The sequence below is a fragment of the Lactuca sativa genome, chromosome 4, assembly GCF_002870075.4.
Source record: "Lactuca sativa cultivar Salinas chromosome 4, Lsat_Salinas_v11, whole genome shotgun sequence".
Taxonomy (NCBI): domain Eukaryota; kingdom Viridiplantae; phylum Streptophyta; class Magnoliopsida; order Asterales; family Asteraceae; genus Lactuca; species Lactuca sativa.
The window spans coordinates 82,249,389-82,275,714 of NC_056626.2; the positions used below are offsets into that span (position 1 = coordinate 82,249,389).

Here is a 26,326-nt window from a genome sequence, read left to right on the forward strand (position 1 = left end):
CCATTCTCCTCCATTTTCATTGAATGAAGTGCTCTCATAATGTCATACCTTTCGATTCTAGCTTGTTTTCCAAACATCTCCTTGAGATGTTCAATCATGTCAAAGGCAGTGTAGTGTTCTAGATCCCGCTGAAGATCGAGAACCATAGAGGCAAGCATAAGACATGAAACATCAAGTGAATCATCTATATGCTTTAGCCATGCATCATGTGCAGCCTTTAGGAGAGCAGGTGGTTCATCAGGGGTTTGGTTTTCAAGGACACAATCTTTCTTTTTTTGTTTCAAAACGATTCTTAAATTTCTGTGCCAGTCTAAAAAGTCGGAGTGGTTGAGCTTATCTTTGTCAAGAATTGACTGAATGTTCATTAGGTGTTGTTTTACAATAATTGGTGGAGCCACAAAAGTTTAACAAAGTTTTCATTTAGTATTTAATTCTTTAAATAATAATACCCCTTTTGTTTCCTAAAACATTATTTATTTAAAGTCTAGGATCCAAGTTACAAATCAAATAAATGGTTAGGTATCCTTTATCCCATTACCCAATTTTAACAAGGTAAATAACTTGTATTAATTACACCATTTGTAATTCCTAGATTTATAAGACCCTTAACAAGCAATTTGTTAATTTGACATGTTTGGTCTCATCTATGGCTTGAGATACTCTTGCTTAGGTGACCTTTATCACAAGAGGTTTCCAATCAAGTCATCCAATTAGAGAAACTTGTACAATTGGTCCATAACTTGGTTATAGAAATCGCAAAAATACTTTGGCCATCTAAAGATAATACTAATGGTTAGGTATCCTTTATCCCACTAGCATTATACAAGTAATGTGCAAATGTTTCTAAAATTAGATGGCATAGACTTGCATTTTGAAAAAGGAATTTGTATGTTTTATTATTCTATTTAAAACATGTGATATCATGACAATTACATGCATCCAATATGTCATGGTATCAATTTTTCTAAAAAATCACTTTTAAGGTTCTTATAAAAAACCCGGTTTTATATTTCAGCTTGGTCCAATTTTAAAATTAATAACTAGTATTAAGTTTGTGTTTGAGCCATGTAGAACCTTTTAAATATTTTTTTTTAATAAAACTTCATTTTATTAAATAATACTTTAGAGTTTGAATAAGTTATAAAAACATGATTTTTACACCAATAATTCAGTATTTCAAAAGTTGTCGTAATTAACAATTTTATTGCTAGAATATGTTACATCTTATGTCCATCTTTTACCTTTTGAAATCCAAACTCCATGTGATGTTTATTTTTGTTAAAAATAGTTTGAGTTTGTGAAAAACTAAGTTATCAACCACACAAAATATTTACTTGAAAAATAAACAACACAAACATGCATTTGACATAAAAAAAACTTTAAACTATATAACACTTTTTTTGAGACAACACGAAAGTGTTAAGTCCTTCCTAAGGGACAAAGGAACTAAATATTACAACTTTTTCTTCGTGTGATCTTCAAGCTCCTACTTACATTGACAACCAACTTTGTTGTAATTTTATAAAAACTTTATAAAAGTTATGAACCTTTATAAAATATTTATAAAAACTGTGGGTGACCATGGTTCTTCAAGAAATAACCTCCATATTCATCTTGTTACATTTTTCATAAAATAAATCTAGCCTAAAACTATTATGTTATATAAAAATAACAAGAATAAAAACTAGCTACTTTTATTACATACTTTATAAATAAAAAAAATATTACAAACCATTTTTAACCAAATCACACAAACAACAACACAAATGGTCAAAGGCTTGTTTATGCATTCTAAAACACATATACACATAAAACAACATTTGTTTTTCTAAGACAACTTTAAGTGAAAAAAATACATGTAAGTTTTGTCACATAAAATAACAATTTTAAAGTTATCAAAGAAAATATTATATGAACTTGTTTTTATACAAAAACAAGTTATCCATATTTTTCAAAAACTAAGATTTCCATAAATAAAAAATCTAACCAAACTTGCAAGGTGACTCTAATACCAATTGTTAGGTTTTATTTAAAATTTAGTTTCAAAAACTACAAATAATGGCAAACGGAAGACTTGTAACATAAACATTTTATCACACACTAAGGATCATCTTGCAAGTATAAGAAAGATTTAAAACACAACCATAGAAGGAAGAAACAGTAACAACCTTTGAAGCACTTTAAGTCCTCTAGAGGAGGCTTGGAAGTTGATGGAGTGAGGATGAACCCTTGAGACACCATCAATATCCCAACTTGATTAGAATGCTAGTTCTTATGTTAACTCTTAAATTTGGAGCAAAATACCCAAGTATATATTCCAAGAGAGAAAAACAAGTAACAATTTTTTTCAAGAACTCAAAGCCAAAGAAGAGATAGAGAGAGGATGAAGTAATTAGATGACTCTTGGACCAGTTTTGTATTTCAATGATTTTTATATTAATATGAATCATGATGAATTTATCATTGAAATAAGTGATTTATGACGATTACAACTATATAAACAATTCCGAAAACGAATGATATTTAAGGTCCAACGAAAATGATATTTTTTAATCTATTTTTTTGTCGATTTAAATGTTTGTTGAACTTTATATTTCATTAGTAGAAACGTAAAAAAAACATAACTTATAATGATATAAAAATTATATTTTTTGAACTTTACAAGAAAAATCGATTTTTTAAATTGAAAATTTGCTTTGTCTTATAGACATTGCATTCAAACAAATTTTTATATATATAGTAATGTAGATAAAACTAAGAGAGTCTTAATGATATATTAAAATTTGTAGCAATTATTAAGTATTAAATGTTGGATTAAAAATTCAACCAATCTATTTAAATTATTTACAAAAATAAAAAAAACCAATATTCACATGTTACAAAATGTTAGTTATTACAAATTATTAGTTATTACGGTGGTTACGTTGGATTCATATAACACAATCAAATAAATGAAAATGGTGTCATGTGGTAACAAACTTCACTAACTTATATCTTCACACAAATGAAAATGACCCTCATTTGGTAACACATACTTCACTAACAAACATTTCTCCATTTGAAAACGATCCACACAAAGCGCGTGCGTTGCAACAACCCTGATTTTGCGGGTGTGCATACAATTTCACTTTAAGCCGCATTTGGATATAATAAATAACAATAAATTAATAATATCGTATAATCCTCGTATGTATATACCGCCGTATTCATTTTATATTTATTAAAATATTCCCCCATTCTCATCTCCGCCACGAAACCCCACACGCTGCCGCCCCACCTTTTAGTCAAACCATCCGTTGACCCCTGCCCTATTTAATCAACCCTTCACCCTCCTTTCCTTCCCCCAAACTTCCTCCATTCTCCAAATCTTACCTTTTTACTTTTCCGTTAATGGCGCCGAAAGAGCGATCCACCGGTGCCGGAAAACCTAACGCCCACCCCGCCGGACTTGGTGTTAGTGTTGGTGCGAAAGAGCCGCATTTTAGAGGAGTTAGGAAGCGGCCATGGGGGAGGTACGCGGCTGAGATCCGTGATCCGGGGAAGAAAAGCCGTGTGTGGTTGGGAACTTTTGATACGGCGGAGGAGGCTGCTAGGGCTTACGACGCGGCGGCGCGTGAGTTTCGTGGTGCTAAAGCCAAGACTAATTTTCCGACACATGATGATCTTGGTTTGTTGAAGCTACAAACTTGTCCGAATCAGCGGAGCCCGAGTCAGACCAGTACGGTTGAGTCGTCGAGTCGTGACCCTGAACCGATGGTTCCGCTTTTGGATCTCAACCTGTCGTACGGTAGCCCTCCTCCCTTCGTAGTCCAGTTTCCCTACAACCACCACCACCACCACCATAATCATAACCAACCCCGGTTCTCCACCGTCCCCGGTGCCGGCTTTTATTCGCCGCCGGCGAATCAGATGTTTTATTTCGACGGAGGATCCAAACCATCTGCTCGCCATATCACCAATTGCGACAGATCGTCGGTCATTTTCCGGCAGTCTGCTAGTGTTGCGAAGAGCGACGACTCTGCGTCATCATCAGTTGTTGACTTGAAGCCGTCGCCTCCAACTCGACGCGTCGGCGTCACGATCGATCTCAACTTCCCGCCGCCAGTGGAATCTTGAAATTCATATTCATCTTGAATTCGTAAATCTGAAACCGTAATTAGGAATATTACGTTTTTACATAACCGGGTAGGAATACGGCAACGTCGTTTAGCGGTGGTGATCATGTATCGCCGGTCAGTTAGCATCACCGTCGGCAGTAAATACAAAACCAGATCTCCCTTTTTTTGCGACATGTAGAGAAACTTTGCAGAGTAATTTCTCGAATTGTTGTTCGTTAAACGCTTGTCTTGTCGTGTAATATGTAATTTTTGTTCAATGGAATTTCCGGTGACTTTTTTCCGATGATAATCTATATGTGATGTTCGTGTTCCTAGTGTTTCAATTTCCGGCAGTTCCATTTTGTACGGACGGCACACGAGATTTAAGCTGTTGGTGTCGGCATGATTGACACGTATGTTATTGTCGCCCACTTACGGCTGCGTTTTTGTTTCACTTTTAGACTAGGGTGAGAAAAATGCTAAAAGACTTGAATGCTAAAAGACTTGAATGCCCCTTTCTGTTTGACTAGTAGTATATTTTTGACCAAATCGTATTTGATCGTAATTTTTCGAATTTACATTTTCTTTTGTTTTTATAAAGCAAGAATTATTTTATAACAACCCTTGACAAATGCGTAAATTAATATTTCGCCCTTCTAAAAAAACTAAAATGATTCATGTTCTTAAAAAAACAAATAGGCACGAGAGTATAATCTACGATATTATTATTAGTGTGAAGGTAGTCAAGCCTAAAGAAGGTAGCGGTTTGATTGGGATGGTGTCGAGGTGGCACTCCGGCACTAGTTGGCATACCACCTCCACTTGCCAGGTACCGAAAAAAGGTATATTGACGGGTTCTTTAACCCGTTTGGTGTTGGACTGAAAGAAGGAAAAAGAAAGAGGATTAGAAATAAGGAAATACGAAAGAGGATTGGGCAGGATGCGGTGTTGGTGATTTGTTATCATCAATATTATTTTAAATGTAATGAGATTACTTTGTTGAACAAAAGTGATTTTGATAAATATTAAACAAGTAAGAAAGGTGTGGAGTACACACTTGTTTAAGTTTGATCAAGTTTTCAAAGTACACTGTCATTTAGGGGCGAAACACCTAGACGAACGGGGGTCCGGGGGCAGCGCCCCTGGCAGCGGGGTCCAATGGGCGGCAGCCCCTGGCTAGGGTCAAAAATCAGATTTTCAAAGAATAGACCATTGTTTGACCCTTATCCAAACTTTCGTTTTATGTCAGTTTTTATAGTTTTAAGACAGTTTGAAACTGTCATATGACATTTTTCAGACAAAGATCATAAAGTCGGTTTTGCTCTCATTTCTGGTACACACGAAACTATCATCAAAACATTCTAAATTCTTGTCTCTCTGAGTCTTATTTGATTAAAGAATATTGGGAGTACCACCCAAATGCTTTAATCTGAAAGTGGTTTACACAATTTTCAAAATTCCAAGCCTTACTATACCCCAATTTCTAACATGCGGCTTCAGCTGGAACATGTCTTCGACTCTTCAACCCGTCGGCATTGAATGGTCACCTTTAAGGAGCTAGGGATATAAATTAAGATGAGAGTGGGAAAAATGTTGCAACCAATAATCATATGTACTTTTCAAAGAACAAGTTTTGGACATAACTTTTAGAAATAGGGAATCATAATAACAATTTATAGTACTTGGATAGATTCAAGGATCGTGTTTTGAATACTTTCTGAAATCTGTAATTCATCCCTTATAGCCTAGGGTACATGAATTTAGAAGTACGATAATCCAAGAAATTAGATTTGAATAGGTCTTATCCCAATCTTAAATACAAAATACCTTGTGATGTTATGTGTACTTGAGAGACAAATAACTAAAAATGATCACTTTCCTATGTACCAAAGTTCAACCCTTTTGATAGGAACATTCACATGTTATTTATACATGAAAGAAAAGTGGTTAAAATCGGTTGCCTTCAATATGGCGCCAAAATGATTAGTTATTTCACATAACCAAAGCCTACATCATCATGATGTCATCAGTAGGCTTTTTGGCGGGAAAATGCATGGGTGAAATCTTTTCTTATATAGAAATTTGTTTAGGTTTTGGGGCACTGCCTCGAAGGGATCTACCCCTTTAACGGCGTTAAGGGGTTTGCCCCTCGACCTCGCCAGGGGCGTTGCCCCTTGGAAACTCGCATCCAGAGGCACTGCCTCCGTACGCCTGTATACCCGAGTTCACATTTAACACTCCGAGTGTACACTCCACACCTCCAATCTCGGATGGCTAACTGAATACGACTTGTCTCGATAACAGTAATTATTACACTAAAATATGTTAACAATACTAAAATTACCAACAATAACTCGTTTCAAGATCACCTCATGGATCGCTGTCATGAGTGATACTTGACAAATGTACTATCTTTGTATCCTTAATATCTGAGATTATATTGGGATTTGTGTGTACGGAATACTATGCTTTGACAAGGTTAAATGTACTTTGACTAGGCAGTTATAAATGTTATTTTCAGGTATGGTATGAACTATATAAAAGGCGTATGTAGTCAATATGAGATTTGTTCCTCTTATGTGTTGAGAGTTAGACATCTTACGCGTGTTACCCAAAGTTGAACACCAAATGAAATTTATTGCGATTCAAAGCTCATGTCAACATAATGTCAGTAACAAAGGGATAACTGATCATATACATAAATTGTGGCTTTAAGGCTTTTGGAAATTGGATATTGACGAATGCCATTTTCGCCATGTGTTATTATAGGCAGTGAAATGTTGCTAAGATGTTACCACTTTCTATATCAATCTATGATGAGTCTGGTGCAAGTAGGATATTGAAAGATTTATATACTTAAAATCATTATAAAATGACATTTACTAATAACATATGATCATATATGGTCACACATTATAGCAAGTAGATACTTATTGATTATTTATTAGAATTTGATTACTAATAAAGATTATCAACTCTTGTATTTAATTGAGAATTATTTTTTATGAAAATAATATTTTCTAAGAGAGAAAAACAACTAGAAACTCATATTGTATGGTGTATATGTTGTGTACATCTTTTTGGACCTATCGATGTCCATTTATATGAATTTAGTTTATATAATAAAGAGATGCATATGCTAGAAATTAAACTGGAGTAAAACACACACAAGTCTCCCATCACTCTCTTCATTACCATTGATTGCCAAGGAGAGTGGGAGTTTGAGTGCTATTTTACCTTCTTTCACCCATGTTTGTCATAAGATGCCATGCTTTCTTTAACTACTAGTATAGTCCGTGGTACATATGTCTATAAAGATAAGAATTGCAATACTTTGAAGCTATTTTTTCTTCCTTTTTTTCTCTCTAAAAGATGAGAGTGTCAAGACTCTTTCCCTCTCCTCTCTCTTGGAAATTGTTTTTGTAGATTTGGGTATTTAATGTGATTCTCCATTAATACTAATTTGGTATTAGCTCTTAGAGGCTTAAAAAGTACTTACTACAAGCGAATACTAGAATCTTTGGTGGCTAATACCTGCTTATGGATACTTCTAGAGAAGCTCTACTTTGAGTCTTTTTCCATCTCCATTAACTTCCAACATCCGAGAAGAATCAAAGTCTTCATAAGTTGTTGTTCGTTTTCCTTATATGGTTGTTTTAATCTTTCATTTGATTGCAAGATGATCATTTGTTGGAAATAAACTAGTTTATGATATTCATTTTAAAATGATTATATTGTTAAACTAATAGCTAATTTTTAAATATAAACCCAACAAATACTACTTCAACAGAACTCCTTCAAAATATCCTCTAAATCAACTTCAAAAATATGAAGAACATGTTCGCAAATGCCAAAAACATGCTCGATAATTACAAAAAATTGGAGATTGTTTTTATTCTGATGGTTTACCCAATCGAAGTAAGCATTTCTCCTATATGTTCTTTTTTTTTTTTTTTTTTTCAGTTTTGAAAAATTTTAATAGCTTAGAACATTTTCAAAAGTTATTGAAAGAACATGTATGTAAATAATATGACTGCCACCTTTTGTTATATGTTTGAATTACAAAAAAAAAACATGTTCAAATCTTTTTGGTAAGGATATGTTTGAAAATTTTAGATGGTTTGTTTTACATGTTATTAATTGCCCTTAAATGATTAGAATTTGCGTTATGTTATTAAACTTTGTTTGTAAAAATTTTAAGATTTTTCGTATTTAGGTGATCTTTGAACCAAGAGAATTAAAAATGGTCACATATGTATCCTTTTTATTACATGAAACTTTTAGTGGTCAGGACTGCCACTCTTAAAATCCTAAAACCCTATCATCACGACGCGAAAGTTCTTTGGTCGCATCATGGTTTACGATCAGAACCCTAATTGGTTAGGGTTGAGCATTCTACAGTTTTAGAGTTTGTCAATGGTTGCTCATTTGCTTCTTGGGTGCGACCTTGAAAGAGGAGTTCTAGTTAATACTCTTAGCAATCCTCTTTTTATCAAGATTCAAGAAGGTTTCAAAGGAATACAAGGGTATATTTTTCTTATTTTTGATGGGTTTTCTTGGTAATAAAATTTAACATGTGGTGGAAAAACATTTAAACCCTTAAGTTCACATACAACCTAAAAAGGATCTATGTTTTCTCTATTGATGGCAATTAACTATGAATATCAAGAAAACCTAGGAGAGCAGGTATAAAATCGAAATTCATATCAATCTAGGCTTACATACCTTTTGATTATTATTACAAATAATCAAAGTAGAATCCTTCTTCAAAATCTTGGATAACTAGTACCAAAGGAATGGATGCCTCTAATGGCTTGTACATAAAATCCTAGTAGTAAGAAGACTTGAGGAGAGAGGAGGCTAGAACAAAAGTTTGGCTCTATGAAGGCAAGAAGGAGTGGACAAAATAATGAGAGAAAGGGATGAGTTATATAGTTGAAGGGAACTTGAGGTCAAAGCTAGGGTTTTTGGGATAAGACCAGATTAATTAATATAATTATCAAACTGCCTTATCTCTGTATCCTAAGACTTATGAGTGAAATTTCTAGGTCATTCCTAGCCAAATTTTGTTCACCTCCATCCCATGGGGTTCTAGAGTCTTCTTGCTTCTACTTTCAACAAATAACCAAACAGTCACTACACTTTTAATTAATTCAATTAATCCCAAAATTAATTTCAATTAATTTCTGATTACTTCTAAATATATTAATCATATAATATATTAATAAACTATTTATTCGATTTTATTAAACATATAATAAATTAGCAATTCAACCTCTTCCTCCTAAAGTCATTCTATCCAAATACTAGTTTTGAAGGCAACCCAAAAGGACCTTGGTTCTAATTCAAGAATATGTCAATTTAGTTATTGGCTTAGACACCTTAATCCAAAAGTTTCTTCTATTTATATTAATTGCATTAGATTTGGTTGAAAATGTATCCATATTTGGGTTTACGGGCTTAATTTTATATTGCTTCCTTAGTGCGTCTTTATGGCCTTTTAGATCCCTCATAACCCAACATAATTATCGACCAAGATATATAAATTCATTCATTATTTTTGAACAACGATATAGTGTAACACCCCAAAAATCATGACCAAAATTTCATTTTTAATTATTAAATAAACCATAGTTATCAAAATCATTTCCTCCAATAACATAAGTCATAGTATCAAATCAAAGTATCATATCAAAACACATATCAGTAGATTAGAGTAAAACATCCCAAGCTAGCATAATGGTGTGTGCACTGCAGTCATCCTGAGCTCTTCCCCTTGCTACCGGAAGTATCTGAAACCAAAAGCACGAAGCTAAGTGAGTCTCCCCAAACTACCACATACCAAACACATAATCATGCTACTAGGAGTTACGTGCCCACCCACACTCAAGGAGATACGGGCCCCGCCCACACTCGACTAACTAGAAGATATAGGTCCTGCCCACACTCCACTAACTATGAGATATGAGCCGTGCCCACACTCGGCTAATTATGAGAAACGCGCCCCGCCCACACTCGTCTAATTATGAGAAATGGGCCTCGCCTACACTCGGCTAACTATGAGATACGGGCCCCACCCACACTATGCTACTAAACATACATACAAGTATCACACATACAACAAGTATAGCTAGGGGTGAGCATGGTGCAGTTCGGTGCGGTTTTTGGCTAAAACCGAACCGAAAACCGCAACTTTGGTTTTTTGAAATTTAGAAAACGCACCGTTCGGTTTTTATGCGGTTCGGTTTTTGTGATTTTTATTGCGGTTTTTTGCGGGTTTTTGTTAGTTTTTTTTCGGTTTTCATTTTGCCTTTTTATCTAAAACTCAAGTAACTCGGCGAGTTACTTTGACTCAGATGAGGAGTGCTAATCATTTTTTGGAGATGAACGATACCACCACCTCTTGGTTTGAAATCAAATTACATAACCACTCATCCAACATGTTTCTAATCCTTGAACATAATACAAATTTAATATATGCAATAATATTAATGTATTCATAAAAATATCATCACTAGTACTCTTCACATTTAAATGTTAAAAAATGTCATAAACATTATTTGTTATTGTAAATATCACTGACTGTATGTTTAAAAATATACAATCATCATCCGATAGATAATATAGATATCTATATTATAGAAATTTTCATAAGTTCTTGGTTCTTACAAATATCAACACTTTATATATATATATATATATATATATATATATATATATATATATATATATATATATATATGCGGTGCGGTTCGGTTTTTTGCGGTTTTTGCGAGACTAGAAACCGCACCGCACCATGTATTTTCGGTTTTTGCAAAACTAAAAACCACACCATCGGTTTTTATTTCGGTTTCGGTTTATGCAGTTTTTTTCGTTCACGATTCGGTTTTTGCTCACCCCTAAGTATAGCCAAATCTATCAATCAGTCCTATATCCATGCTCAAATAATGCTATGAGATACGGGCCTCAACCACACTCTACTATCTATGAGATACAGACCTCGCCCACACTCAGCTACTAATCAATACAAGTAACTTATACGGGTTGGCCTTGGTGCCTTCGAACCGTTCAAACCAGGAGGAAAGTCACCTCAATATCCGATGATAGCTGAAACGTCTCTGCCCGAAATCAGCTCTTCTCATTGCCTGAATCAAAACAACCCCTAAGATACCATTCCATACTCATAACCCTTAAGGGTCAACCTGTTGGATTAGTGTCTAAGTCCATAACTATTTTGGTATGTACTTGACCCGATGGTGCATGGTCCTTTTGGGTTGCCTTCACCAAAGCAACTTGATTGGAGAAATGAATAAAGAGAGAGAGAATAATATGATTTATTAATATGTTATAAGAATAATATATTAAAGGAGAAATCATATTTGTTTAATTAATATTGGTCAATAATTAATTAAGAATTAGTTTTGTGATCAAATGTAATTAATTAAACTAGAGGGGCTGATTTGTAATTATGTGATAGTTACAAAATAAGGTAAGGATTATCTTATAAGTATGGTGGACGAATTTAAGGTTGGAAAGCCTTAGAATTCGAGTATGATAAGGATTCAAGGATTATCTTATTGGTTGCTTAATGGATAATCAACTAGATAAGGATAATGACTGAAACCCTATCTCTACACCTATATAAACAACCCCAAGGTCATGAATTCGGGTAACCCTTTCCAAGAAGTCCCAAATACGAATTCTAACCTCCCTCCTCTCTCTATATACCTTCTCCACTTGCTTATGGTGTTTGTAAGCCATTAGAGGAGTGACACTTGTGACTCTCAGCTTTCCAAGGTAAATTCAAGGAGGAATTGGATTGTTATTGCTATATAACAATCAAGGTATGTTCTTAAACCTAATTACATGTGAATTCCGATTTCCATATGCTAGTATTAGGGTTCAAAGTATTGGATTCAAAGTATGTACAATAGAGAAACCTAGATCCGAGCTTTAGGGTTTGTATGAGCACATAGGATGTCTTATGACCAAAACCCATCAGTGGTATCAGAGCCATGATTGGTTTCTATTGTATTGATGCTTGATGTAACTGAAAATCGTTTTTTGGCCTCACTATTCGACCTGACTCGGCGAGTCACTCTTGGACTCGGCGAGTCAGCCCTACTCGGCGAGTTCCAGAGGGTGACTCGGCGAGTCGGTGCGTCAGATAGTGTTTATCTCGGGATTTCTTGCTGTTTTTGCATTGGGATAATTACCTAATCTAGTTAGATTAATATTAATCCGATTATATGATATATTTGACTATATTTTAATCTAATTGAAGATATTTATCAATTAATAAGATAATTGTTTCCTTATAAGATAATTGATTAATTATTTTGAGTAAATTGATAAATTGTTTTGCAAGAAATCATTAAACAAATCAAATATGGATAATTGTAATTAAATGTTAGTTTAGATTATTTGTTATTTGATCCTTGTTGTTATGAAAAGTTTCATATTTTGCCCTTTAGGTTTCATAGTTTAAATTTGAACCCAATAGTTTTGTAGTTTTGAAATTTAAACCCTAATGTGTTGAAATGTTTCAAAACTTGCCCTCAAGTTTTGGAATTTAAAAGTTGATTAAAAGGTTAATTAGAAATGTTAAATTCTAAAACTCTAGTATTGTTTTGAAAAAGTTCAAATCACACCCTTATGGTTTTATTAATTAATTAAGGTGTATAATTAAAAGAGGTTTAATAAATCCATAAAAGTTTAGGTTAACCATTTAATAGAATTAAAAGTGTAATTGTTAAAGTTAACCACATAGTATTTTAAAAGTTATAAAATACACCCTATACTATATATAACATTAAAAGTCTAACATTATATATATGTATAACTAAAAGTCAGTCTTATCGTTAGTAGGCCTCATTCACGAAGCTGGTCTATAAGGGGTGTTTAAGGAAATTGCCTATAAAATGGCGATTGAATGGGTATCCACTCTTACCCACCGCACTCTTGACTAGTGGAGGGTCGTTAGCCGAACGGGTAGAATAGGACGAAACCTTCCATTATAAGTATAATGAATTACTAAAGTAACTAAATGTTTTCATAAAATTCCCAATCTTAGTTACTTAGGCAAAAGTGAATTGATGCAATTCCATGAAATTACACTTTGTGCCCTTGCGAAGACGTTAGTGGAGCGTGTGTGGTTAACCGGCACACTAAATGGGTCTAAGCAAAGGTAGCAAAGGGTGACTCAATGTTTGTCATAGTTCGGTGGAGCGTGTGTGGTTTACCGGCACATCGAATAGGTGACTGTAACATGTGAGGGCACCATGTAAGTTTGCATGGTTATTCACACCCGCTTTGTGATCCTCGGCATCCCAGTCACAAACAAGAGGGGCATATCGAGATTTAAACATGCCATTGAAAGTTCAATGTATCTCAAAGGATCTAGGAGTTTTCATAGATTTAAAACATAAATTTCTTTTTCGTTTTTCATGGTGGAAATTAGTGAATCGTCATTCACTTACCTTCAAATATTCTGCAACTAGATTACGGCATCCCTTTTCTAGGTTGTAGCGTAATGTGTTGGGTCCTAGCCTTGGAATTTCATTTGGGTGATCTACCAAGGACTCAATCTATCAACTAACTTGAATTCATTTTTCTCCCGTTTTGTAGATGTCAAAGTTCGACAACTATGGTCTTCTCAAATCCCGTGGAACAAGCATTCCACATGAAGATGATATTCCACGATTCGTTCGAGGATCAAGAAATCATGTTTCACTTCCTCCTCCTCCTCCAGTTATTCTCCCTAACCCACAAGATTGTAAAATTGAAAGGTTCAATATCACTCAAGCCCTTTTGGCAAGTAAACATAAAGAAGGAAAGTCGGTGTGTACACACGTCCTAGGGATGAAGTCACGCATTGATAGACTAAGAATGATGAGATCCGTTGTTAGTGAAGAGATGGCTGTTGATTGGGTTCTTCAGTCACTTCCCAACTCGTATAGTGAGTTCGTAAGAGAGTACTATATGACGAACCACAACGTGACCTTTATAAATCTCACCTATATGCTTATTGCCGCCGAATCAGCAATGGTTTGGCGCAATAGAAAAGCAAAGTTAATTGGTGAATCTGCCTTCAAGACCTCTATGGATATAGACAATGGCAATGAAAGACATGCAATGATCGAAAAGTTTGATCATAAGAGAAAGGCGATGTCTGAAGTAGTTCCATGTGTTATTCCAAAAGAGTCAATTTGCTTTTATTGCCAAGAGAAGGGGCATTGGAGACGAAGTTGCCCTAATTACCTAAGAGATCTAAGAGATGGGAGAGTCAAAGGTATGACTGTGCTTTAGGTAAAAATCCACTATCTAACTCCATTAAGTTCCTATTCATTAATACATAATATAATAAGATTGCATTTGAATGTTTTACAAGATCGGTGAAAAGAAAGGAAGCTTGGTGAAAGAGCAAGATGAATCTAATCACAAGCAATGGATCTTGATCGCATGGACTTGAAGATTAGATTTTGATCTTAGATAGTTATGATAGAGTTGTTAGAAAATTTTCTTTTGAAATACATAGTTTTCAATGGATTTTGCATTGTAAGGACATATGTTTTCCGCTGCTTTTATAAATAAAATAAATTTTGACTTATTTATTTAATTGTTTATTTCCTTACGATGAAATCATTATGAAAATCGATGTTTGAATATTTCTACAACGAATGGATATGATTCTTGTTTATGTTATTTATGGAAATGTCAAGAATTTACCAAATAGGGAGAGTTTCTCATCGCCCAAAGTTTCAATCGGACAGAAATTTGGAATCATGAAACTTGGTTGCATGATGAATGAGAAATTCATATTTGGAAATTAGACCAATTCGTTGACAAAGTGTCAAGTGAAGGACTAGGAGATCAAGTACACAAAATAGTGTGTTGATCAAGTTCACCATAAGAATAACAAAGATATTCGTCATGATTTACTAAAGGCTTAGTAAATATGATTATACTTACAAGATTAAGTGTAATTCTAAATTGATTAAAGGGTTTAGATCAATAGTAGAACGAATAAGATGAATCAAGTAGGCAGAAAGATAAAAGTTTTTCCATTCTAAGAAGAAGGGAGAGTAGCTTTTATGCTTTATGATAGGTCTTAATGATTAAGAACCATATCTCAATTGATCCTCTAAGTGAGTCTTAGTACAATTGTATGTCTAAGAAGAGGAATCAAAGAATTGAAGAAATGGTTAAATCAATAAGTCAATCATACTTCGTTCCAAATAACAAGTCTTAAAGTTAAGATTGTGACATTGAGTGAAAAGTATTAAGAAGGTTTATAACTTTCATTAAATGTGGTAAGTTGTGATGTCTTAGATAAGACAAAGACCAACTAGGACCAATTTATGAAGAGTTTTGATAAAAGCTACACTAACTCTTGAATATTTGTTTGTCAAGAAATGTTTTGACAAGAGAATCTTATATGTCAAGGAGTCAGTGGGAGTCTTAATGGTCTTAAAAGGTTTCAAGAACAAATCAAATAAACCTTATCGATCATCACTAGCACACGAGTTGAGGTTTACAACCTGTCGTGTTGACATTATCTTGATTATGTGCCAATCCAATCGAGTTAATTATGCATGTGAGTTCTATGAATTCTCATTTTGAACGCATAAAAGGCAAAGCACCTTAATCAATGAAAGGTACATTGATAGGAAAGGGTGAGCTGCTTAACTACTTGGAAGACATGGTGGGCAGCTGTGCTACCATAAAGGCAAGAAATCAAGATCAAGAAAGTTCGATCCATAAGAGTTTGAATTTGTCATAAACTTTGGTTTTGACAAATTCACATGGATAGGAACACATACACCGCTCAAATCTAAGTGTCATAAGATTTCCTCCTTCATGAAAATGATTGTGAAGAAGTGCTTTCACTAAGAGAGATTTTAAGAAGATAGTGATTGTAAAATTGCATTCTCAAATTCAATCATGGTTACGGCATCCCTTTCCATAATTTGAATTGTGAGGTTTGGCAATTAGTCTTAATTGTTTAGACACACATATGAACTATCGAAGGCAAAGGTATATAAGTTCAAGAAGCATTGATAAAGGATTATCAAAGCACTAAGTATTAGAAACATGAACTTAAGAAATTCAATAAGTATTGTCCTTCTGGAAGTTAAGATGTTTATGAATACATGTCGAAGCTAGTGGGAGCATAAGTGTTATGTTTTATAATAATCATCATGATAGTGGGAGCATAAATGTTATGATTGTATGATTATTAAGGAAAGTATTGCAAGGTTAGCAATATTAATTATAGAAAACAAGAGTCATACTTTGCAAAGTTGTAAGAGTTGAAAGGTTGTTTTGCTATAATTAAGGGAGAGAATATTATGCTTCATTTCAAATCTAAAGGATTAGGTTGAGAAATGTTAATAAATTTAGTCAAAGGTACATAGTGTGTTCTTAAAATTTCGATTATGATTATGGCATTCCTCTTCACAATTCGAATTTTGAGAACATAGCAAATAAAACATTATGCGTCGTGTCCCATACACTTCGGGTATAGGATCGATTGCAAATGCTTTAATGTTTGACCATTCTTAAATTTCCAAATGTCGAGCGCATTTAGAGGGAAAAGGGACTAGAATTGGTTTTGACTAAAATAATTAAACAACTATCAAAGGACAATCCAAGTTCGACGAGGATTGGTCGCTTGTGAGTAGTTGGAAGTATAGTATTAGAAAATATGGAAATGTTCTCATATTGGATGGACCATATCGACATCATTACGAATAGATAAGATTCTATTAAGAATGAGTTGTCATATGGAAAATATGGAAGCGTGTCCATATTGGGAATTGAATATTAAAAATCTATGTTTAGATTAGAAACTTTTATGCAAAAGGATGTTCAAAGGAATGTACTTTAAGAGAGAGACATCATATCTAAGGAATTGTCTTGTAACAATCTCCGATAGAGGACTTTGTAATATCATTGACAATAGTCTTTGTGACTTTGGTGCAGTGACATTACGAAAGGTTCGTTGCATAAAGTGTTAGAATCTAGCATATTCTATAAGTAGCAAGAATTTGTTATTCTTACACTTATGAAAAAGGATTTGGAGTTGTAAAATGAGAATGATTGGAAATGTGTTCAATTTGTCTATTTCACAAAAGTAAGAACCATAGGTAAACATTGTGTGCATGTTAGGTGCATGGGACAAGTGTAATAATTCAAGTAAGAAGTTGATTACCCGAAACGACAAATAATGAGTAATCAATATGGTGATAAATAAAAGGCGTTTCATTTATACTCAAAGGTTTGAGGCCATATGGGATTAGTATTATTCTTGTGTTTCACATTTGCATGTTTTGACTTCCAGAATAATTGAGTTTATTAAGAATAATCAAATTATTCGAACGGGCCACAGTCGTTCATATGTTGGAAGTAGATATGAATGAAGACTGTCGTGAATTGGTGTGTGGATTGTCTAGAAAAGTATTAGACATAAGCAAATGTTTGCTGCAACGTTCATGAGTGCTTATGAATATGATTTGAGCATTGGATTAAACCCACGCTCACTTGGATCACTCAATGAATTGTATTACGAGTGATTGGTGAGACGATAACATTTTATATTCTTGAAACCGAGATGTGTGAGTTGTATCTTGCGAATCGGTTGCACATTGATAATATGTAAACGCACCAGTAACTTGGTGTTATAAAACATATTGTTGTGTGTAATTCGGTGGGTGAGTGCAAGCGAGCATTGTATCAAAGTTTATCCATTCCTTTTATTCAAAGTAGAATAAAAGCGATATCTTTGGGCCTCTCGATGATTTAGTGATGACAAACGTAAATGCTCGGCCGGGCTAGGGCTAATTTGATTTGTTCAATTAGTCAGTCGTCATAAATCGGGAATCGAGATATAGTACAAAGAGAATGATTTGAAATCATATCTCATATGATATCTAGAATGGAGGAATATATGATCCCTTATCTAAGGACACACGTATCTGATATGATCAGAGTTGACAGCGGCTTTGGAAAGCTACGATTGCAGATCGGGATCTGAAGTCATACGCATAATAGTTATTAGACTTATCCAAGTGGGAGACTGTTGGATTAGTGTCTAAGTCCATAACTATTTTGGTATGTACTTGACCCGATGGTGCATGGTCCTTTTGGGTTGCCTTCACCAAAGCAACTTGATTGGAGAAATGAATAAAGAGAGAGAGAATAATATGATTTATTAATATGTTATAAGAATAATATATTAAAGGAGAAATCATATTTGTTTAATTAATATTGGTCAATAATTAATTAAGAATTAGTTTTGTGATCAAATGTAATTAATTAAACTAGAGGGGCTGATTTGTAATTATGTGATAGTTACAAAATAAGGTAAGGATTATCTTATAAGTATGGTGGACGAATTTAAGGTTGGAAAGCCTTAGAATTCGAGTATGATAAGGATTCAAGGATTATCTTATTGGTTGCTTAATGGATAATCAACTAGATAAGGATAATGACTGAAACCCTATCTCTACACCTATATAAACAACCCCAAGGTCATGAATTCGGGTAACCCTTCCCAAGAAGTCCCAAATACGAATTCTAACCTCCCTCCTCTCTCTATATACCTTCTCCACTTGCTTATGGTGTTTGTAAGCCATTAGAGGAGTGACACTTGTGACTCTCAGCTTTCCAAGGTAAATTCAAGGAGGAATTGGATTGTTATTGCTATATAACAATCAAGGTATGTTCTTAAACCTAATTACATGTGAATTCCGATTTCCATATGCTAGTATTAGGGTTCAAAGTATTGGATTCAAAGTATGTACAATAGAGAAACCTAGATCCGAGCTTTAGGGTTTGTATGAGCACATAGGATGTCTTATGACCAAAACCCATCACAACCCTGGTCAAGTCAAGTCAAAGTCAACGATCTGAGTTGACTCAACTCGTCAAGTTTACCCTTCAACTCGTCGAGTTCTCATTAATCATAGAATCGTGAAATCGCGATCTAACTCGTCGTGTTTTCCTCCAACTCGTCAAGTTCCTCTTTCTCAACAGAAACATGACTTTCCTAGTACAACATGTCGAGTTCCCTTGTGGACTCGCCGAGTTCCATTAACAGAATCGGGAATGTTCAACCAAACTCATCGAGTTCCTCTATAAACTCGTCAAGTTCCTTATATTTCTAGTCTATTAAGCCATTTCCTCAGATCTAAGGTTCCAAAGTATACATCTACATTGTTTCGATGGCCTATTTCTATATAGTCGACAACTTGATGGCATTGCATGCCTCAAATGGACCAAATCTCGAGATATAGAAACCTACTCCAATGGACATGGTCTTCTCTTGGACAAGAACGGGTTTAAGACCCTTTTTATGAATCTAAGGACCAAATAACACTAAGAATGGAAGTTTGTAGCATCAGAACTATGGAGGTTATCATGCTTCTAACAATGGGGTCAAAAAGACCATAAAACAAGACTAAGAGAGATCTAAGCTGTTAATCATCAAGTTAGGGACTTTTTACCTCAGCAAGTTGCCAAATATGGACGAGATCCCAGATCTAGTGCTTCTCCTCAAGCTCAATGACCTTCTAGTTCTTCCAAGTCCTTCACCAAGCACAAAACACACAAAAATCCACTCAAAACCTCAAGTTTCTCACCAAGGAGCACACAATATGATTTAGGGTTTCAGGGAGGTTGATGAGAGGCCGAGGGAAAAGATTAAGTCCTTTAAATAGGGTGCAAAACCCTAGAAATTAGGGTTCATCCCAGCCGGTCTACTCCTCGAGTTGAAACCTCTCAACTCGTCGAGTAGGTTACTTAAATCATGCTGTGCTAACAATCTCTACTCGACGAGTTTGGGGCTTCCAACTCGTCGAGTTGCTCTATAAATATGAATAAATTATAGATTATGTGTCGAGATTTCTTAATTAAAAGAATTTATAAGATTATTAAATTTAATAATATGTAATCCTTATATGTATTATATGTGATAGTTGATAGCAAATTCTTTATTTTATACGAAATGGTCGTTACAATTAAAAATAACAACCAAGAAGAAACATAATTAATTATTGAATTTTTTTTTTAGAAATTAATCTGTACGTATCATAACTCGAAACAAATTTGTAAATTATACAACAATGTTCCTAAAAAGAGTATGCGTTTGGTTTAATAAAAATAATCTTCAAAAATCTAAGATTGGATAGCTAATTTTGTTATGATGATAACTTGTGTTAAAGATTAATCTCCGACACACTTTTATTCGAGTTTATATAGCTCCAAGAACTATAAATAAATTACAAAAATCTTTATTATTTTTGTCATCTTTTTACCGTTTGGCAACCCCACACCAATTCACTAGTTTTTTTGTTTTTTTGTTTTTTTTTCATGGAAGTTTTGAGGTGGGTACTATTAATACATAGTTTTACCTAGTCACCCACTCATGAGTAGTTCTTGTGGACCATGTGTAGCGGGCCATTTGCCTACCACTCCATTCTAGCCTATTGCTTTAGCCAATGATATCACTTCATTCAAGAAATTTGGCAAAATTTTATGTTTTGTACAATATTTTACACTAATACATTATCTTCGATGACAATTATGGAACTTGAAATTTGAAGTGTATGGAACTTGAAATTTGAAGTGTCTACTTAAAACCACATAAAGGACACCGAAGGTGGTGATTATCATTTGTGAATATACTTATATATTTATCACCCGCGTTAAATGCAAGGAACATAAATTAAATACATATCACATTAATAAGTAGCATTGTTTTAGGTGAAATTTTAATTAAAAAAATTGTTAGTTAGATTTATTTTTATAGTTTTTGAACCAAATTTATTGTAAAAAGTATTTTAATATTTATATTAGAGCAATTTGATTTTTGAATACAATATTTTTTAACATAAATGATCCACGTGATTTTTGTTTTATCACAACATGATGCAACTCTTTGATTAAAACATATTGCATAGTAGTTTTATCAATTGACTTTTTTCGGTGTACCCACTCCCATGGAGGCTCATATGGCTCTTCTCATATTGGTCATGTAAAACCAAAAGCAACAATAATTTGTTATATGTACCAGCAACGTTAAATTCCACAAAGAAACTCGATAAACATTACAATTAAAGTGCATTGTCATAACTTTAAACATCAAATTTAGACATTGTAATTTGGTCAATTTCTAAAGTATTTTTTCTTTATAAGAATTAAAATATGATTTTTTTAGGCTACACGCCTACACCTAATCACATATACATAACTTCCAATCGAAGAAATTATTACAAAAAAAACATGTTATGAACAAAAATATAATATTAGTTTCATAATTTGCCAAAGTTTAACACTAATAAATAATGATGAACTTTCACAAATCTTGCATTTTGATCACTGAATCCAACTAACAAATGAAATTCAATTTAGATGATTGATTCAAGAAATGTGCATCCATGACTTTTTGCAGTTGATTTTTGGGAAATGCTCAGACCTATTGAGATATGAGGGAACGATTTGTGAGGCTATGGTTGGTTTCTAAAGGGCAATACAAATTCAAAATCATTAGCACATATATTTCCTCCCTGTTTTAATTTCTAAATTTAGATAAAACTTGTCAAAATGAAATTACAAAAAAAAACCTCTGATATGTAACCTAGCAATCAAACACCATATTTTTCACAGAAATAAATATCACAAATCTACAATTTATACTTTATATGATATTCTTTAATTATATCATACATTTTCATCTTTAATGGTTACTAACACCTCTTTCTGCCTTATTTTTGTGACATGCATCTATATCGAAAAAAGAGAAAAAACTATAGACAACGAATGTTGACAGAGTGATCTTTCATTGAAAACAAAACAAAAAATTTCATAGAGCCGCAATGAATTTTTTATAGACCGCTATAAGGTCTCTATAGTGACAACTGTGTGGCATCAATGAGAACGCACAATTTAAAGTAATAGTTTTGATTATTGTAAGTGAAAAAACATTTAGAATGCTTACCGGTTGTGATTGTTTCCACTTGGATGTGAACATTAACATTCTTATAAAGAAGTGGAACTTCAAATGAACCCTACATAGTCAAATCAACAAACATGACAACACAAAAAGAAGCCCAAATTGACGTATAACTAAATTTCCAACAAATTTCAAAATTTTAAGGTTTCGCTGAACAATTTTTTCAATTTAATAAAATTTTATTTTATTACAACCCTATATGCGTAATCAAGAATCTAAAAAGGTGAAATAAGTAATTGTTCATTTAAAGCCAGTAAAAGAAATACAATATTGTGAAATTGCTTATAATTTACATGTTTCTTTATTGTCCTGGAGGTACCACTTGGACGTGTACTATTATTTTATTGATTAGTGAATAAATTACATTACAGGATATGAAATTCAACAATTATTAAATTCATTTACACTTGATAAAACAATAGAAAATTGACATATTTATAATCATAAAAGTATGCCTAATTCAACAAATTTGTTATCAAAATTAATGGAAATCTGAGTTTCTTGAAGAAACAAATCAAATACACAAAAACGATATAAATAAAAAACAAAGAATAGAGTAAAAAACATTTGAAGATCATGTCAGAAAGGTGTGAGCAATAATGTCTTTTTGGCACTTTTCAATATAGTCATGATTAATCTTTTTTTATCTTTAAGATGATAAGTACAAGTGTGTAGAGAAAACTAATTCATAATCATAAAAATATGCTTACTTCAACAAATTTATTATCAAAGTTAATCGAAAATAATTTTTGTCGAAATAATCAAATATTAAGTATGTAGGATATTGCCAATAAGGGATTTAGAGTTTTGCATCATCATCAAGCTTCAATATAGACATCAACTAATGCTCATCACTTTCAAGTAAAATTTTCTGCAATTTAAACTTAGTTATAGTAAATCTAATCAATAACATTATAAAAAGGGTAATGTTAAGAATAAATATGTACAATTATTGAGTTAGATAGTTGGAAATCGAGCGATTGTAATTTAACATTTATAAGACCAATTATTACTTTCAAAACTGGAAGTATTTACTATTCTAATAAGATTTAAATGCAAGGTGATTGTTTTTCCCTTGATGAGTTTTGGTACCATCGATGTACACTGAGAAAGAAATTTTGAATTTTATTTTAGGGATAGAGGAAATTGGTAAAGGTTTGAGCAGAAACATTGATGGACCTCGTGTTTGACCGAGAATTGGTCAAGATGGCGTAAGCAATTTGATATAAGGATGGAAAATGTATAAGAGAAACACAATCAAATGTCTTTATTGTTTTAGATGATGTAATAAAGTTTCTATTATAAACATAGAATTCAATCTTCTATTTTGTAAATGTAAACGTCATAGTCTTCGCCTCTCTCTAGCGTCATTGTAATGGTAAATTGAGATGGATTATTCTTACTCTCATGGTAAATTAACTTTTTGAAACATTAAGTTGGTCTATGAAGGTATTGTTACTTTGGGCCATGTTTTTGTTTGTAAAAAAACTAATGATTGCTAAACAGATGTGATTCAACCAAGTAATATAGACCGGGTAAAATAGACAAAACATGAACAATTTAAAATCATTGGGTCAGAGTGAAAATATAGTTTTAGGGACGAAATTTGTAACTTTGACATAACTCAAGGACGCCGAATGTAATTTAGTCTAAAGCATATAATGTAGAAAGTATTTTGTATGTAATCAAAATCAAATTATAAGAATAAAATAAAATTCTTATCCTCCAAATATGAATGATGTTATATACTTTTAAAAAACTTCATAATGCAAACTTGACAATAAAATAAGGATAAATAGTTTTTGCTGATGCTCATCAGAAAACATATCAATAAGTATATACCATTAATCGTTTAGTATGACACCCTTCAAAACTGAGTATTTTTATTAAAATATATATATTGTTTAATTTATGAATGATGTTATATACTTTTAAAAAACTTCATAATGCAAACTTGACAATAAAATAAGGATAAATAGTTTTTGCTGATGCTCATCAGAAAACATATCAATAAGTATATACCTTTAATCGTTTAGTATGACACCCTTCAAAACTGAGTGTTTATATATATATATATATATATATATATATATGGACAACAATATATAACAATATAAATTGTTTTCGAAAGCAATTTTCTATCTAATAAAAAGTTAGTATTTACATATAGTCCCTAGTGTGCTCCACTAGATGGTAACCAACAAGTACATGAAAACTAATACAAAACATGAAACTTTTGACAATTATCTTTTGAATTGGATTAGAATGATCATTACCACATCAAAAACAGGTTTTATAAGTCCAAAACAGTTTAAGGTAATGATTCTAAACCAATTCCAGACTTAAAACTCGAAGATATGTTGTCTGGGGGTCCAACTCGTCGAGTGTATGAACCAACTCGACGATTTGGATGAATTTGTGCATTGACTCGGCGAGTCCATCAGTGGACTCGGAGAGTCCACTGTCCAGAACAACAGAAAATCAATTTTTTCAACATTTTTCAGCAATTTGCATCAAGTATAATTGAAAACAAGCCTAGGCTCTGATACCATTGTTGGGTTTTGAGTAGGGATGAGCAAAAGGACCGAACCGGCCGGAACCGGCCCGAACCGGACCGGACCGGGGAACCGGCTTCGGCCAAAATCAAGAACCAAACCGGTCCGGCGGTTCTACCGGTTCCCGGTTCCTACCGGTTCTTGTCGTGTCTTCAAATGTTGGAACCGCTCCTTGAAAAATAGCATCATACGGTTTCGGTTTTTGCCGGCTCTACCGGTTCCGGTTAAATCGGTCCCGGTTCCTACCGGTTCCCGGTTCCAAAAATCCACAAAAATAACGTCCCGGTCCCAGCCCGACCGGTTCCATCGGGTTCCGGTTCCGGTGCCGGTTCCGGTTTCGGTACCGGTTCCGGCTGGTTCCCCGGTCCATATGCTCATCCCTAGTTTTGAGCATTTTAACACTCCTATGGTGTTCATGCAACCCTAAAATACCTTGGATCTATGTTTTCACTAATTATACATGTAAATGTCTTTCCAAGGTATTAAGCCTATAACTAGCATACAAAGATGTAAACTACACAAGATACTAGTTAGTGTAACATACATTTTCATATGGTTGGAAGTCTTGATGCACTTGGCCTTAAGAGCTTAGCCCTAATAGTGTAGAACCCTCAAGTGGAATCACAACACATCAAGGACAAAGGTAGGACTTGAGAGAGAATCTCCATGCACTCTAAAACCTTCATGAACTACAAGAACATGCACCCATAGACTAGGGTTGGCAGTTTTTAGGTCATCATATATGTATTTATATGTGTTGAGTTCTAAGAGTCATGGGTAAAACCCAAACCCATACCCATGGGTTTTATGATCCATGGTTCATGTGGCCCAACTCTTTATGTATCCATACATAAACTTGGTCCAACATGGATCATAAGCCCAACACATACAAATATAACTACTTAACATAATTAGTCGCCATATATTTAATTAGTCTCTTTTTGATCACTAAATCAATTCCAAGTTACTTCTTGTTCGATACTAATTAAAACCATATGGTTTCATATTAATATATTAGTACTTATAATATATTAATAAATCATATAACCTTCTCTCAAGAGTCCATCCTAACAAATTGTCTTGATGATATGCAACCCAAATGGACCATGCTACTTTCGGGTCAAGTACATACCAATAATAGTTATGGGCTTAGACATCTAATCCAATAGAAGTGGTGGAGGCCGAGAATGGAATGGGTTTTGGGAAGTTAATGAGATTAAATTGGGCTCAAACCACGAAAATATGGTTTAGGTACTGATCGCGTCCACCCAATGTACTCAATTTACGCCCAATGTACCGAGTACGCCCAACGTACTCAATTTACACCCAGTGTACTAGACTATATCCAAAACCTTCATAACTTTGAACGGTCATAACTTCTTTGTTTTAACTATGATTTCGATGAAAAGGTATTAAAGATCTCTAAGATATTATCTAAATATATTGGAATAAAAACTTCTCGAACAAAAATCCATATTTCATGCAAGAACCCGGACTATGACTTTTCCCGTTCAACCCTTTGTCCTAAAACACAATTCAAAGGTTTAGATCTTATAACCATCATTTCCTCCTCCCAAAAGGTCTAAAAATTACATCCTTAAGGCGCAAAGCCTTTACACAATCGACTTCCGGCACGTGGCCCAAAAATAAGAAATGATGGA

At 33.7% G+C, this 26,326-nt stretch overlaps 1 protein-coding gene across 1 annotated transcript; it reads left to right on the forward strand.

The window, feature by feature from the left end:
* Positions 1-3,334: 3,334 nt before the first annotated feature.
* Positions 3,335-4,407, forward strand: LOC111894982 (ethylene-responsive transcription factor 4). The gene has a single exon (XM_023891070.3). The coding sequence runs from the start codon at positions 3,391-3,393 to the stop codon at positions 4,114-4,116; it is 726 nt and encodes a 241-aa protein (XP_023746838.1). The 5' UTR covers positions 3,335-3,390; the 3' UTR covers positions 4,117-4,407.
* Positions 4,408-26,326: the final 21,919 nt, after the last annotated feature.

Excerpts from the sequence above, each read along its gene's own strand:
- LOC111894982 (XM_023891070.3), top strand. The coding sequence starts at position 3,391 with ATGGCGCCGAAAGAGCGATCCACCGGTGCCGGAAAACCTAACGCCCAC.